At 37.6% G+C, this 12,312-nt stretch overlaps 1 protein-coding gene across 3 annotated transcripts in view; it reads right to left on the reverse strand.

Annotated features, from left to right (window-relative positions):
• cacna1aa (calcium channel, voltage-dependent, P/Q type, alpha 1A subunit, a) overlaps positions 1 to 12,023 on the reverse strand; it is a 116,326-nt gene extending 104,303 nt beyond the window's left edge. For 2 of the 3 annotated variants that reach the window (XM_084117455.1, XM_084117454.1), the window contains exon 1: positions 11,279 to 12,023. In XM_084117455.1, coding sequence (XP_083973581.1) covers positions 11,279 to 11,544 — 266 coding nt within the window. In that variant the 5' untranslated portion in view covers positions 11,545 to 12,023. The remainder of the gene's footprint in view (positions 1 to 11,278) is intronic. The other variant, XM_084117453.1, reaches the window with a different exon arrangement.
• Positions 12,024 to 12,312: the final 289 nt, after the last annotated feature.

Below are 12,312 nucleotides of genomic sequence, written 5' to 3' on the forward strand. Positions count from 1 at the left end.
GAGAACGGCGCGAGGCCGGTGGCGTCATTACTGAGACGCCGGTCTCGCATCTCTCACGGAGGAGCGGGAATTTTCTTAGCAATGTTAAAACGCACATCAACCGATCACTTGTTTAGCGTTCATGTAAACACTACATTTAGATTCACCAATCGGAATGAATTCAGCTAAATTGAAACAAAAGGTGTGCATGTAAACAATGAATGGCGACCGCAGAAAGCAAAAGCCGAATCCCGGACATTTTGGATGATCTCGACGGCTGGACATGTCCGGGAAAAAGAGGATGGCATTGGAAATCAAACGCACTGGCACTGATCTGTGATAGGTCTGTTAGCGCATTAGGTCCAACCCCCTATGGGCGGGTTTGAAAGGGTGGGAACTAGTGCTTGTAGTCTCAACAGAAATCCCCCCCTCTTACACTTCCTCCGACAATGACGCAAAATGACGATTTTTGCGTCATTGTGGGAGGAAGTGTTAAGAGGTAAATACGGATTTCTCCCGTCTCAGGGGAAAATGAAAGAGTGTTGCACGACCATTCAATAGTATGACTGGGTTTCTAACAATGCAAAGCTTAATGCAAATGGGTGGAGTGTTCCTTTAATGAGCATCATTATTCGACACCAGAGTAACTCGCTGAGCAAATTCAACTTGTGCTCTCGCGAGAACTCTGGATTACCAGGGTATCTCAAGTCTCCTTCATATTTGCCTTTTAGACTCATAAGAGACAGATACACAATCTTATGAATACAGCAACATACTGGCACGTGTGTGTGTGTGTGTGTGTGTGTGTGTGTAACTCAACTGGCCTTGGACTGTTCATCATCATCATCTCTGTTGATGTTTGCAGAAATACTCACCTTGTGCAATAAACTTGTTATTAAACTATTTGATCGTGTACTCACCATCTCTCTGTGAGTCTGTTCCCAAACAGAAGACCAGACTGTAACAGACAGCACCAACGCTGATTCATCACAACCATGAGCATTCTACTCCGCCCTATCGACATGCTGTATTCCCTCTCCCACAATTGCCGTCCAATGGAGGTATTATATGCAGAGAAATTCTTAGAACTGTCCTCCACAGTGTATCTCAATGATGAATTGCTAATGACACTTTTTTCATGGAGGCTTAGTTGAGCCATTGTACTCTAAGATGGCTTAGGATGCTAAATACTGCACATTGGAGCAAATATTCTCTATGCACTCCTGCTAAGTCAATCCACCTCCAAAACACCACTTATCCTTCCTGTAATTCCCAAGCCTGTTCCTGAGAATGTAATTTCCAAGTCTGTTCCTTAAAGTATTATCCCCGAGTAGTTTCCAAGGAGTGACTGTTCGGAGTCCGTTCCTGATATAATCTCCAAGTCTGTTCCAAGGAGTAATTTTCCCAAGTCTTATCCTGAGAATGTAATCCAAAAATCTGTTCCAGAGAATGAAATCCCCAAGTCAGTTCCAGAGATTGAAATCCCTGAATCTATTCCAGTGAATAAGATTCTCAAGTTCATTCCAGTAAGTGGAATCCCAGTACTATCACGATCAGCTGTCACCTTTGCACTTCATTTCCCAGAATCCTTTCTGCTTCCCACCTGCACACACTCCACCATCACCCACGCCTGCCATCAATTACCCTCATTAGCTCCACACCATAAAAACCTGCACCACACTCTTCATGATGGTCTGGTCAACGACTAGGACTACCCGATGTACTGGATGATTACCTTACCTGTGATACTTACCTCTATGACTCTCTCCATATCTCCATCTCCTTGGATTCCCTCTCCAGTTTCCCTCGTGTTTGCCAGCTAGACCCGTAAGAGAAAGATACACATCCTTAATCCTTTGAATACAGCAACAACCTGGCATGTGTGTGTGTGTGTTGTGCAACTCACCTGGCCTTGGACTGTTCATGGTCATCTTCTCTGTTGATTTTTGCTGAAATACTCACCTTGTGCACTAAACTTGTTAATAACCGATTTGATTGTGTACTCGCCATCTCTCTGCGAGTCTGTTCCCTGACAGAAACACAGGAGAAAAATACTAATTAAGAATACTAATTGATGTCTCATATATTATTGATTGGAACACACCACAAAGCCATACATCACTGCCACTATTTTTTTTTTACCTAAATTTTATCTTGTCGATTTAGCAGTAAAAAAATAATAAAAAGTAGTAAAAAAAAGACAATAAATTACCGTTTCCCAAGATCTGTTTCAAAACAAACCACAAGGACACGCAAACCAGGATTACATGATTTTAAACAGCAAAAGTTATTCAATGAAGTGACGTTTGTCCAAACACTTCGCTTACAGACCCGTAGAAAGGCTGTGAATAAATTGATGTAATTTCTTACAGTACTTTTATTTGGAACAATACAATACAAAAATTGCTCAATATTTAGACTAATTTAAAGTCTAATTAAAAGCTGTAGTGGCAATTCATTTCTTCTGTTTGCTGACATACATCCGAGTATAACGGTCAAAATGTTGGTGCTAATCATCAGCTGTTGTTTGCATTTCGAGATCTGGGCATTACACTTGAATAAAAGAAAGGCGGGTAAACGTGAGCTTGCAGGGGTGGGGTTTAAGCAGACTAAATGATTGTAGAAGTTCAGCATAACGTGAGCTTAGAATTATAAGGTTCTATCTCCACTTTTGGTTGAAATTGAGTTTTTGACATAATCTGATCCATTAGGTGTTTATTAATGCCTGTGTGGTGTTATTTTTGTAAAAAAATATTTTGTTAGTAGTTATTAATAAAATAAAAAGGTTCCATCTCTCCACTGCAAGCTGAGATGTAAAAACTTTGATGCTCAATATCTCAGAACTACCCTAAACGGAGATAGAACCTTATAATTCTAAGCTCACGATAAGTCTACAGAGAAAAGTCACCAGATGACGTGTTATGACATATTGATAAAAAAAAAAAAAAAAGAAGAAACATGCACAGATAAATCGTTTACAATAAAATCAATTAACATGCATTTCAAATAATAAATAGGGTGAAATTTCCTTTTGTGTCTTTGTCATTTCGTAATAGTTTCAGCAACTAAAAATTGCAGAATTGTAGATGTTCCCTTGCAATTAAAATGTACAGTAAGTCAAATTTGGCTCATCAAGCATTCCCCACCACTACTTGCTTTTATTGAAGAGTTGCAAACTACAAAATCCTATACAAGCAGCGGTATCAAAATGGCTGACTAGACACATCAGAACTTATCACACACAGAAGCCGAATCAGTTGAAGCAATCAGACAGACAGTTATACTGCACGCTAATCCACTAATAGAGTACATGAGCGACTCAGTGGGCAATCTGGGCATGTCAGTCAGTTAGTGAGTGTATATGTGTGAGAATCACTAGTGTGGTAATTAGCAGTAATAGATGGCGTAGCACTCTTCAGAGCGACCAGAGAAGCCCAGCCAGTGAAATGTAAATATGTATTGATTTCCTCATCTGGCTGTAAGGTCCCAGGCTGTTTGCTTTTCTAATTCTATCTCTTGCAATCTGGAGCTGCAGCCTGAATAATTTATTAACTAGAAACAGCAGCGTTTTTCCTTCTCTTTATGCAGCTATGAAAGATAGTCATGTAGTTACAAGCGCTAACACTCGTCCCCTCACTTTAATCGCTCATTTACCCCTTATATACCCCTAGTGCTCAGAAATCAGTCTGTTAGGACAGGATTAGCAATCATACCATTTATGTGCGTGTGTGTTTAAGCAGTATAAACGTATGACTGAAAAGTCCAGTAGGCTATTATCTTTATAGGAATTACTATGCAACACTTTTCCCTTAATGCCTTTATCAGCCTTCTTATAATAATCACTCAAACATGTTAATTTATGTATTGGGAGGTTATTCAAAGTAAATATTTCCCCTTTGGCCTCAACGGCTAGTACAGCAAATACATGAAAAACAGCTTGTTATTGTCCGACTGTGTTGGGAGACTAAATAAATAAATAAATGACATATATTGTAAATATACATTTAAAATGTTATTTAAAGGGTGCATTGAATTCAAGAAGTTACATTTCTAAACGAGTAAAGACTTTGTATTTCAAATCAAAGTTTTCTTTTAGTTTCTATTCAAAATATTCTGAAAAAATATCAGTTCCCCCAAAAATAAGCAGCACAACAGTCTTTAACTTTAACTTGTCTTTGATAATAATAAGAAATGTTTCTTAAGCAGCAAATCAGCATATTATAATGATTTCTGAAGGATCATGACTGAAGACTGGAGTAATGATGCTGAAAATTCAGCTTTGACATCACAGGAAAAAAATTCATTTTAAAATATATGAAAATATAAAACAGTTATTTTACATTGTAACAATATTTTGCAATATTTCAGTTTTTACTGTATTATTGATCAAATAAATGCAGCCCAGGTGAGCATGAGACCTAAAAAAAATCCCCAACCCCACATTCTGAACAGCAGTGTATAATATAATAATATAATAAATGAGGCTTGTATAAATAAGATATTTTACAACAACTTGAGAAGCTATAGCAGCGTGCAGATACTTCTGCGGCCCTTACTCTGCTATATATATACATACATATATATACATACATATATATATACACACACATATATATATATATATATATATATATATATATATATATATATATATATATATATATATATATATATATACACACACACACATATTTTATATATATATATATATATATATATATATATATATATATATATATATATATATATATATATATATATATATATATATAGCAGCATTGTGGAGAGTGGTGGTATCAGTATTATGTTTTTGTGTGTGTATCTGGTAGAGGGAAGGTATTAGGTAAAGGGTGTGTGTGTGTGTGTGTGTGTGTGTGTGTGTGTGTGTGTGTGTGTGTGTGTGTGTGTGTGTGTGTGTGTGTGTGTGTGTGTGTGTGTGTGTGTGTGTGTGTGTGTGTGTGTGTGTGTGTGTGTGTGGCAACTGCATTGGCAGTAGCAACATGTGACACGAGCACCAACATGAAAATTCAAGTCACCACATTTTTTTCCTCACTCTGCACCCAAAATAGATTTCTCCCAAGTCAGCATCACACACACATATACACACACATACCACCCAGCCACAGAACTGAATAATTCACTACTAGAACACAAGATACAGAACCAGAGAGAAAGAGGAAAAAACATGAGTGGGTAGTGAAGAGCAATGCTAGCCTAAGACGCAAATAATGCCAATAAAACAACTGACTATACATACCTGCTACATTGCACATTGACATACTGTACATATCAACACAAAGGCAAATGTCATTTTGAAAAATTAATTAAAGGGAAAGTGAATGTTATTCCAGATCTGTATGACTGACTTTCTTCTATGGAAAAAAAGAAGAGGATTTTGAAGATTTTTACTGGTTGCTCTTTTTCCATGCAATTACAGTGAATTTGACTGGAACTTTCAAGCCTCAAAAAGGACACAAAAGCACAATAAAAGTATTATAAAAATGGTTTAAAATGTCTGTTCCTTACACAAAGGCATCAAATGATTTCAGAAGGCTTCAGAAATCGTATGGACCACTTGCATGATATATTCCATGCTTTTCACTGAAACGCCTCAGTCCTTACATAGTATGAGGGTGAGTAAGCAAAGGCAGACAGGTAAAGAATTCCGGATTTCTCTAGATTACAGCCTTGTGCACGTGGAGGAGTGAAAGCGTTTTAACTAGTGCGTTTTGTAGCCTCGTCTGCCGGTCTGCAGCAGCAGCTGAGCAGTGTGAGGCTGCAACACTACGGGTGACTACACTCATTTAGACCCAGACATTAGAAGGTATGAAACCACCAGATTAGGCCTGGAAGGCAAACACAAACATGCACATATACACACATTGCTTAGCTGAAACAACAAGACTGGTGCTCTTATAATTTGAAAACAAAAGGTCTCATGCCAAAATGTGACTTGAATGCCATTTCAAATTTCACATGTAGACATTAATTTTCAGAAATGTTGTTGCACACCTTCTCACTAGACGTTTCTATCCACCTTTGTGTGAAGCACAGTAGAAATCAAAATGTGAGCAGTTTAAAACAACAGTGGTAACACAAAGTCTCTTCTGCTCAACAAGGCTGCATTTGTTAAAAAATGCAGTACAAACAGAAATATTGTGAAATATCACTACAATTTAAAGTAACTGTTTTAGATTTTCATATATTTTGTCAAGCTGAATTTTCAGCATCATTACTCCAGTCTTCAGAGTCACATGATCCTTCAGAAATCATTCTAATGTGATGATTTGCTGCTCAGGAGACATTTCTGAATAGAATTGAACATTCAAAGGAACAGCATTTATTTTAATCAGAAATCTTTTATAACACTATAAATTGAATGTCACTTTTAATCAATTTAATGCATCTTTGCTGAATGTATTAATTTCTTAAAAAAAATAAAGAAAGACTGATCCCAAACTTTTAATATACTTTTAACACATACATTTTATTTAGGCATCACAAAGTTTAAAACACCCTATCTAGCAATCTGTAGAATAGATTTAATCAATTCCTAAACATTAAAGAGTTAGTTCACCAAAAAATGACAATTCTGTCACCAATTATTCACCTTCATGCATGTTGTTCCAAACCCATAAGACTTTTGTTAATCTTCGAAACACAAATGAAGATATTTTAATGAAACCTGAGAGATTTCTGTCTCTCTGCTGAAAGTCCATGTAACTAAAACAATTCCAAAACTTCATAAAAACTGTACACTGTAAACGTAATCCATATGAATCAAAAATGAACAAAATTCTTATGGGTTTGAAACGACATGAAGGTGAGTAAATGATGACAGAGTTTTCATTTTTGGGTGAACTAAAGCCTAAAGCAGTTCACTATGCACCAAAATGTGCCAGAATCTATGTATTATTATCAGTACTTTTAACTAAATGGTCCCATGGATGTATGAGATTAATTCCCTTCAAACACATTATAAATGACTGAATCCTTACCCAATCCAATATTTCTCTATTTTACAATCATGCCTAAACACAGAGAGAGAGGGAGTGACTGGCAGAGACAGAGACAGTGACGGTTGTGTGAATGAATGTAGGATGACACATTTAACTCCCTGCTGCCCAAATGGAAGAGAGGATCTGAAATGAAGGGACAATCTTATCGTCCAGTCATCATACCCATCATACACAGTGTTAAGACACACAGGAACATGTTGTGATGCTATGAACCCGGGGAGAAGAAGATCTGAAACATCCAATGAAGCCTGTGTTAATGATCTAATTATGTGATGTGTGTTATAAAATTAAATTAAACACAATTTTAAGTGAAAACCATAAGCTTTACTGTTGCCTTGTGGTATATTTGCATTTAGGTGTGTGCAACTATGCCTGCATCCTAAATAATTTACAGTCAGGCAGGCAGTCTCTCTCCCTGTCACTCTGTTATTCCTAAATGTATTCCAACAGACTTCCTTTCATCCTTTTTTTTAAGTCAGTGTATCTACACTTTTTAAAGCCTATCTCCTTTTTTCCTTCAGTTCTCTGAATATCTATTTCATATTAGATCACACATGTATGTATATGTCCAGATAAGACATACACACATGTGCAGAATACATCCAGTCTATGTACAACATAAAACCGCGAATAACAATTACTGTAACCACATTGTTTGTGTTTCACAACTGTAGAATGTTGGTAACTAAATAGTTGTATTGTATTGTATACATTTTTGCAAATACACAAATATAATAAAAACACAAGTTATTAGAAAGAGTTAGAATTAATAAACATAAACTGCCAGGAAGTGTCAATATTATAATCCAGCAATAGCACATAATACATAACTACTTTAAATAAGTTGCTTATAATTCTCCAGATTCTGCAGAATGGACCTATGCTTTAAAGACACTATGCTAAGACACTATGCCCTCTTACAAAACTACAGTCCCCATTTCTCCTCCAAACTGGCATTGGAGTTGTGGTTAGACAGCGATGCCTGTCTGTGGCCCATCTGTATGCATACAACAGAGGACTGACTCCAAGGAGGCAGAAAAGCAGGAGGGAAGGAGAACATGCCATTGAGAACTTCTCTTTCAGTCCACCGCTATTTTTAGCCTGACGAGAACCTCAGAAAAGGAGAGAGCAAGGGACATGCTTGTGATAAAAAAAATACAAATAGGTTTGATATGTTAGAAAATGTGTGTGTGTGTGTGTGTGGTCCTGGTAAACCCAAGTTATGGGGACAAAATGTCTGAAAATCTGAAATTCTTGTCCTTGTGGGGTCTTTTTTTTTTTCTATCCCCATGATGAAAACAGCTTATAAATCATACTAAAGTGATGTTTTTTGAAAATGTAAAAATGCAAAAACATTTTCTGTGATGGGTAGGGTTACTGGAAAGAATCTACAGTTTGTACAGTATAAAGAATCTGGAAAGTCCCGATAAACCATGAAAACACATGCGTGTGTGTGTGTGTGTGTTTACCAGATTGTCAATTCAAAGTAGTGTGCACACACAACTTCAGCAGGTGCTTGATCAAAAAGAATCTTTATCAAAAAAATGACAAAAAGAGAAGAAAACGGCCAGATTGTACCATGATTCTATGAAACACGTGTGGTAGATCTGGATATGTCAGCACCTTCTAACACACAAGTAGCTCGATTTGAATGCTGCTATTTTTCATCATTGAAACAATTGTATGCCAGTCAGGCAAACAGTAGTTCACTAGAAAAAATGAGGGAGAAAGAGGAATTGAGAGAGAAAGGGAAAGAAAGGGGGAATAAATAATTGAAATTCTGCAGACTGAATGTAGATCACTGCTTCTACACATGGAAGAAAACTGCAAGGGCTCACGACTCAAGACAACTTCTTTCTATCAGTCTGTCTCCCTCTGGTGTCCACTCAACCACTCTTTCTGCCTTCTCCAAATCATCTATTTATAGTTTCTTTTATATAATTAATCTGTCATTTATTGGTGGTAAACTAGATCTGACGGTTTAATTGTGAGTTCAGAACATTCAGACAACTTATTTGTGATTGAAAACATTCATGTGCTTCTATTACTAAAATGAGACCACATGGTACAAAAATGTTTCATGACTAGATGCATGTTTTAACATGTTTAAGACAACCAACTGAGCACATATTAAAGGTCTCATCGGATAGATAAGCATACTTATCTGCACTCCAGATAGGCTGCAGTTTCATATTTGTCAATGAAACTATAATTAGAAAATACAGCTATAAGGTTACATTCCATTTACAGTGCAGAGACGTTGCCCATAAACGAAAAGAGGCAATGTCTTTTTAGAGTTCCATTATCTCTACAGAGAGGAGTGAAAGAAAGGATGCAATGCTTGGTAACCATAAATTGATCTTCTCATCTAATCTACATTCACATGCGGCACACTCTTCAACTTTGTAATTCTAAAATGCATAATGTTTTTATCAGCGACTTAAGATACAAATCACGGCGAATTGTAAATCTTAAAAAGGTTGCTATACTGTGGGCATCTGAAAAACACTTCTGAAAAAGCAGAGAAGTTAAGGACTTTGGATCACAAGGCCTCATTAGATGTTTCCGTGAGATAAATCAGAAGAATGAGGCTTATAGAAAGAGTGGCTTTCAGGTCGAGTGCAATGTTAAAGGTCACTGAAAGCTCTGGTAGTTTAAAATACAGTGTCAAAAGAGAAGTGTGTGTGGGTGCAGTTCTGTGCACATATAATGATTTTAAATCCTAAGAGACCTATTAGAAAAGGCAGGGAGTGAACAACTTCTGCCTTTTTCCAGTAACTAAAGATTTATAAAAATAAAACACTAGTGTTTATAGGGTTGTTCTGCCATTATACTGGGGCATCCAATCTAATGTAACAATAAAGTGGACCCTCTTCGATGGAAGCTTCAGTGAACTATCTGGGGTGAAACATGGCCTTCTCAGGACATACCAAGTCAAAACTGCATATTCAATGCATCTGCTCATTGCATCTTACATGCCCTGCTTTTGAACAAGTTTGCCAAATCCCTTCCAAAAGGGTGTCATGGGCACATGATGACAATAGACTTAGGGACAGGGCATAGTTTTTCATTTTCAACAATAAATACACATAGTATACAACTATACAACTGGTCTACTAATGAACAAGCCAAGTGCATGTTTCAGGAAAACTCACACATAACTCAAACATACGTAGGCCTACATAAAGCATTCCTAAGGTGCAGGTTTTATGCAACAGTGTATTAGTATATGAAAACAAGTATGTCCTAACTTGTGTTAATAAAACACTGGGTGAAAAAATATTATAAATAAATATATATAAAAAATATATATAAAATTTGAGACACTTTACTTGTCTCTTAGGGCCATGGGAGAAAAGATGCCACAATTGTAAATTTGGTTGATGTCATGACACATGCATATATAAATCATACTTTATCAGTAAAAAAAGTTTCTTCGTTAAATGCAGTACATACTCCAACAACAGTATGGTTTTTTGGAAGTAGTCATGTCATGTCACAGATGACACAAAGCTTGATTTTTTTGGAACTATGTGTTGGCATAAACTAATAATGAGCAACTAGCCTATTTTTGTCTGAAACACTATTTCCTCAATATAAAGTATGCTTCATGTTTCCTAGCTGTTGTATAAAAACAATGTCACGCTCACAGTCATGCTGTATTGAACATCAGCACTGCTTTGATTACCTGCGGCCTTGTATAACTGCTTGTGTGATATCGCTTAAACAACTTCCTCTTCTCTGCAGACTAAACCTTTTCTTTTTGTCTTTAAAAATGAGGCTATGAAAAATGCAAACATACATATCCCGTATCCTCCTGGAGCTGTTAGAATATGGGAAATGGTGGCTTTCCCCCTCCCCTCACCTCTCCCTTTTCACCATCGCTTTCTCTCGAACGAGACCGAGCTGAGAGACTGCACATGCTGACATCAGCAAGCCTCCGCGAGCCACAGCGCCGCCCGCTATCGTCACACAGCAAAGCTCACCTCACACCCGTGCGTAACTCAGCGAACACGCACCAGATATAGACTCAGTCCATCTCGTACACCGAAATAGCTTGACAAATGAATAGCTGAAAACACTCAAATGAAAAGTCCCACTAAAATCATGACCTCCCGCGCATTTTTTTTTATACACAGCCATCATTAAACCTGCAGTAATGTGATTCATCATTATCGTGTTTTGGCATGTTCAAGTGACCTTACATATGTCATACTCAAGTGCACTATACCTGCAACTGGAGGCCCCAAGGTACTCACTTACTGGGTTTAAAAGGATATGGCCATTCGGTGATCTTTTTGGCGTATTTTCTCACAAAGTTGTCTTCGCTGAAGATGAACAGAGATCGGTTGACAGTGAAGCAGTTTTGTCGCACCGGTATAGGGTTGTACAGGGCCATAGTTCTGGCTCGCTGGGCCATTGACTGCTTGTACATTCTCTGACCCGGCGGGCCACCCTGCCTGCTGCCGCCGCGGCCGGGTCCCCCTTGAGCGTGTCCCGGTCCTCCGCCATACCTGGACGGCACCTCATCTCCGAACCGAGCCATTCTATAGACTCCAAATGCCAGTCTTCACGAAGCAGGAAAAAAGGGGGCGAATATTCAACGCGACCACACCACATTACATCCCATCTGCTTCAAAACTTAATACGTGTATAACTGGAGTACACATTTGTCTTCCTGGCGTGTATATGTGACGCGGTAGACTCCAGGAGCTGATGGTTAAATTTTAGGCAAAAACGAAAAATAAAACGAACAAAAAACAAACAAACAAAATGGAGCAAATTAGCGTGCCTTATATGTTGCAGTTCAGGTTCGTTTCACACTTCAGCACACAAAATGGTCCATCATCACCTCATTGTATGTCCTAAATCAACATATTTCCACGGCCATGTCATTCTTGAGTACATCTCTCGTTTTCTGTGGCTCCATCCTCATTTTCCAGAGCGGACTCTCTCCCGTGATTTTCCTTGAAAATTCAGGTTGTAATTATCATAGCTACAATCATTTAGGCTATACGATCTAGCTGTGATAACCAAGTGAACAGAAATGAAAACATTTAAAACAATCGTTTTAGTTCAGTTTTAACTGTTCATTCTGATTATCACAGTATGGATATCTATTTAAAACAGAGGGAAATAGGATAAAAACATGATTATTTATTTATTTCGCAACATCCGCAATATTTGGCACCGTAGCTATAATCTGCCTTCGGTCACCTCGCGCTCACGTTTACTCGCATGGATTTGCATCTCTGCTACAGATAGATGCACGAGATCCGATATTTATTCTGTTTTCCTCTTCTTTACGACACAT

This window comes from Abramis brama, assembly GCF_963993115.1.
Source record: "Abramis brama genome assembly, chromosome: 1".
In the NCBI taxonomy this organism is placed as follows: domain Eukaryota; kingdom Metazoa; phylum Chordata; class Actinopteri; order Cypriniformes; family Leuciscidae; genus Abramis; species Abramis brama.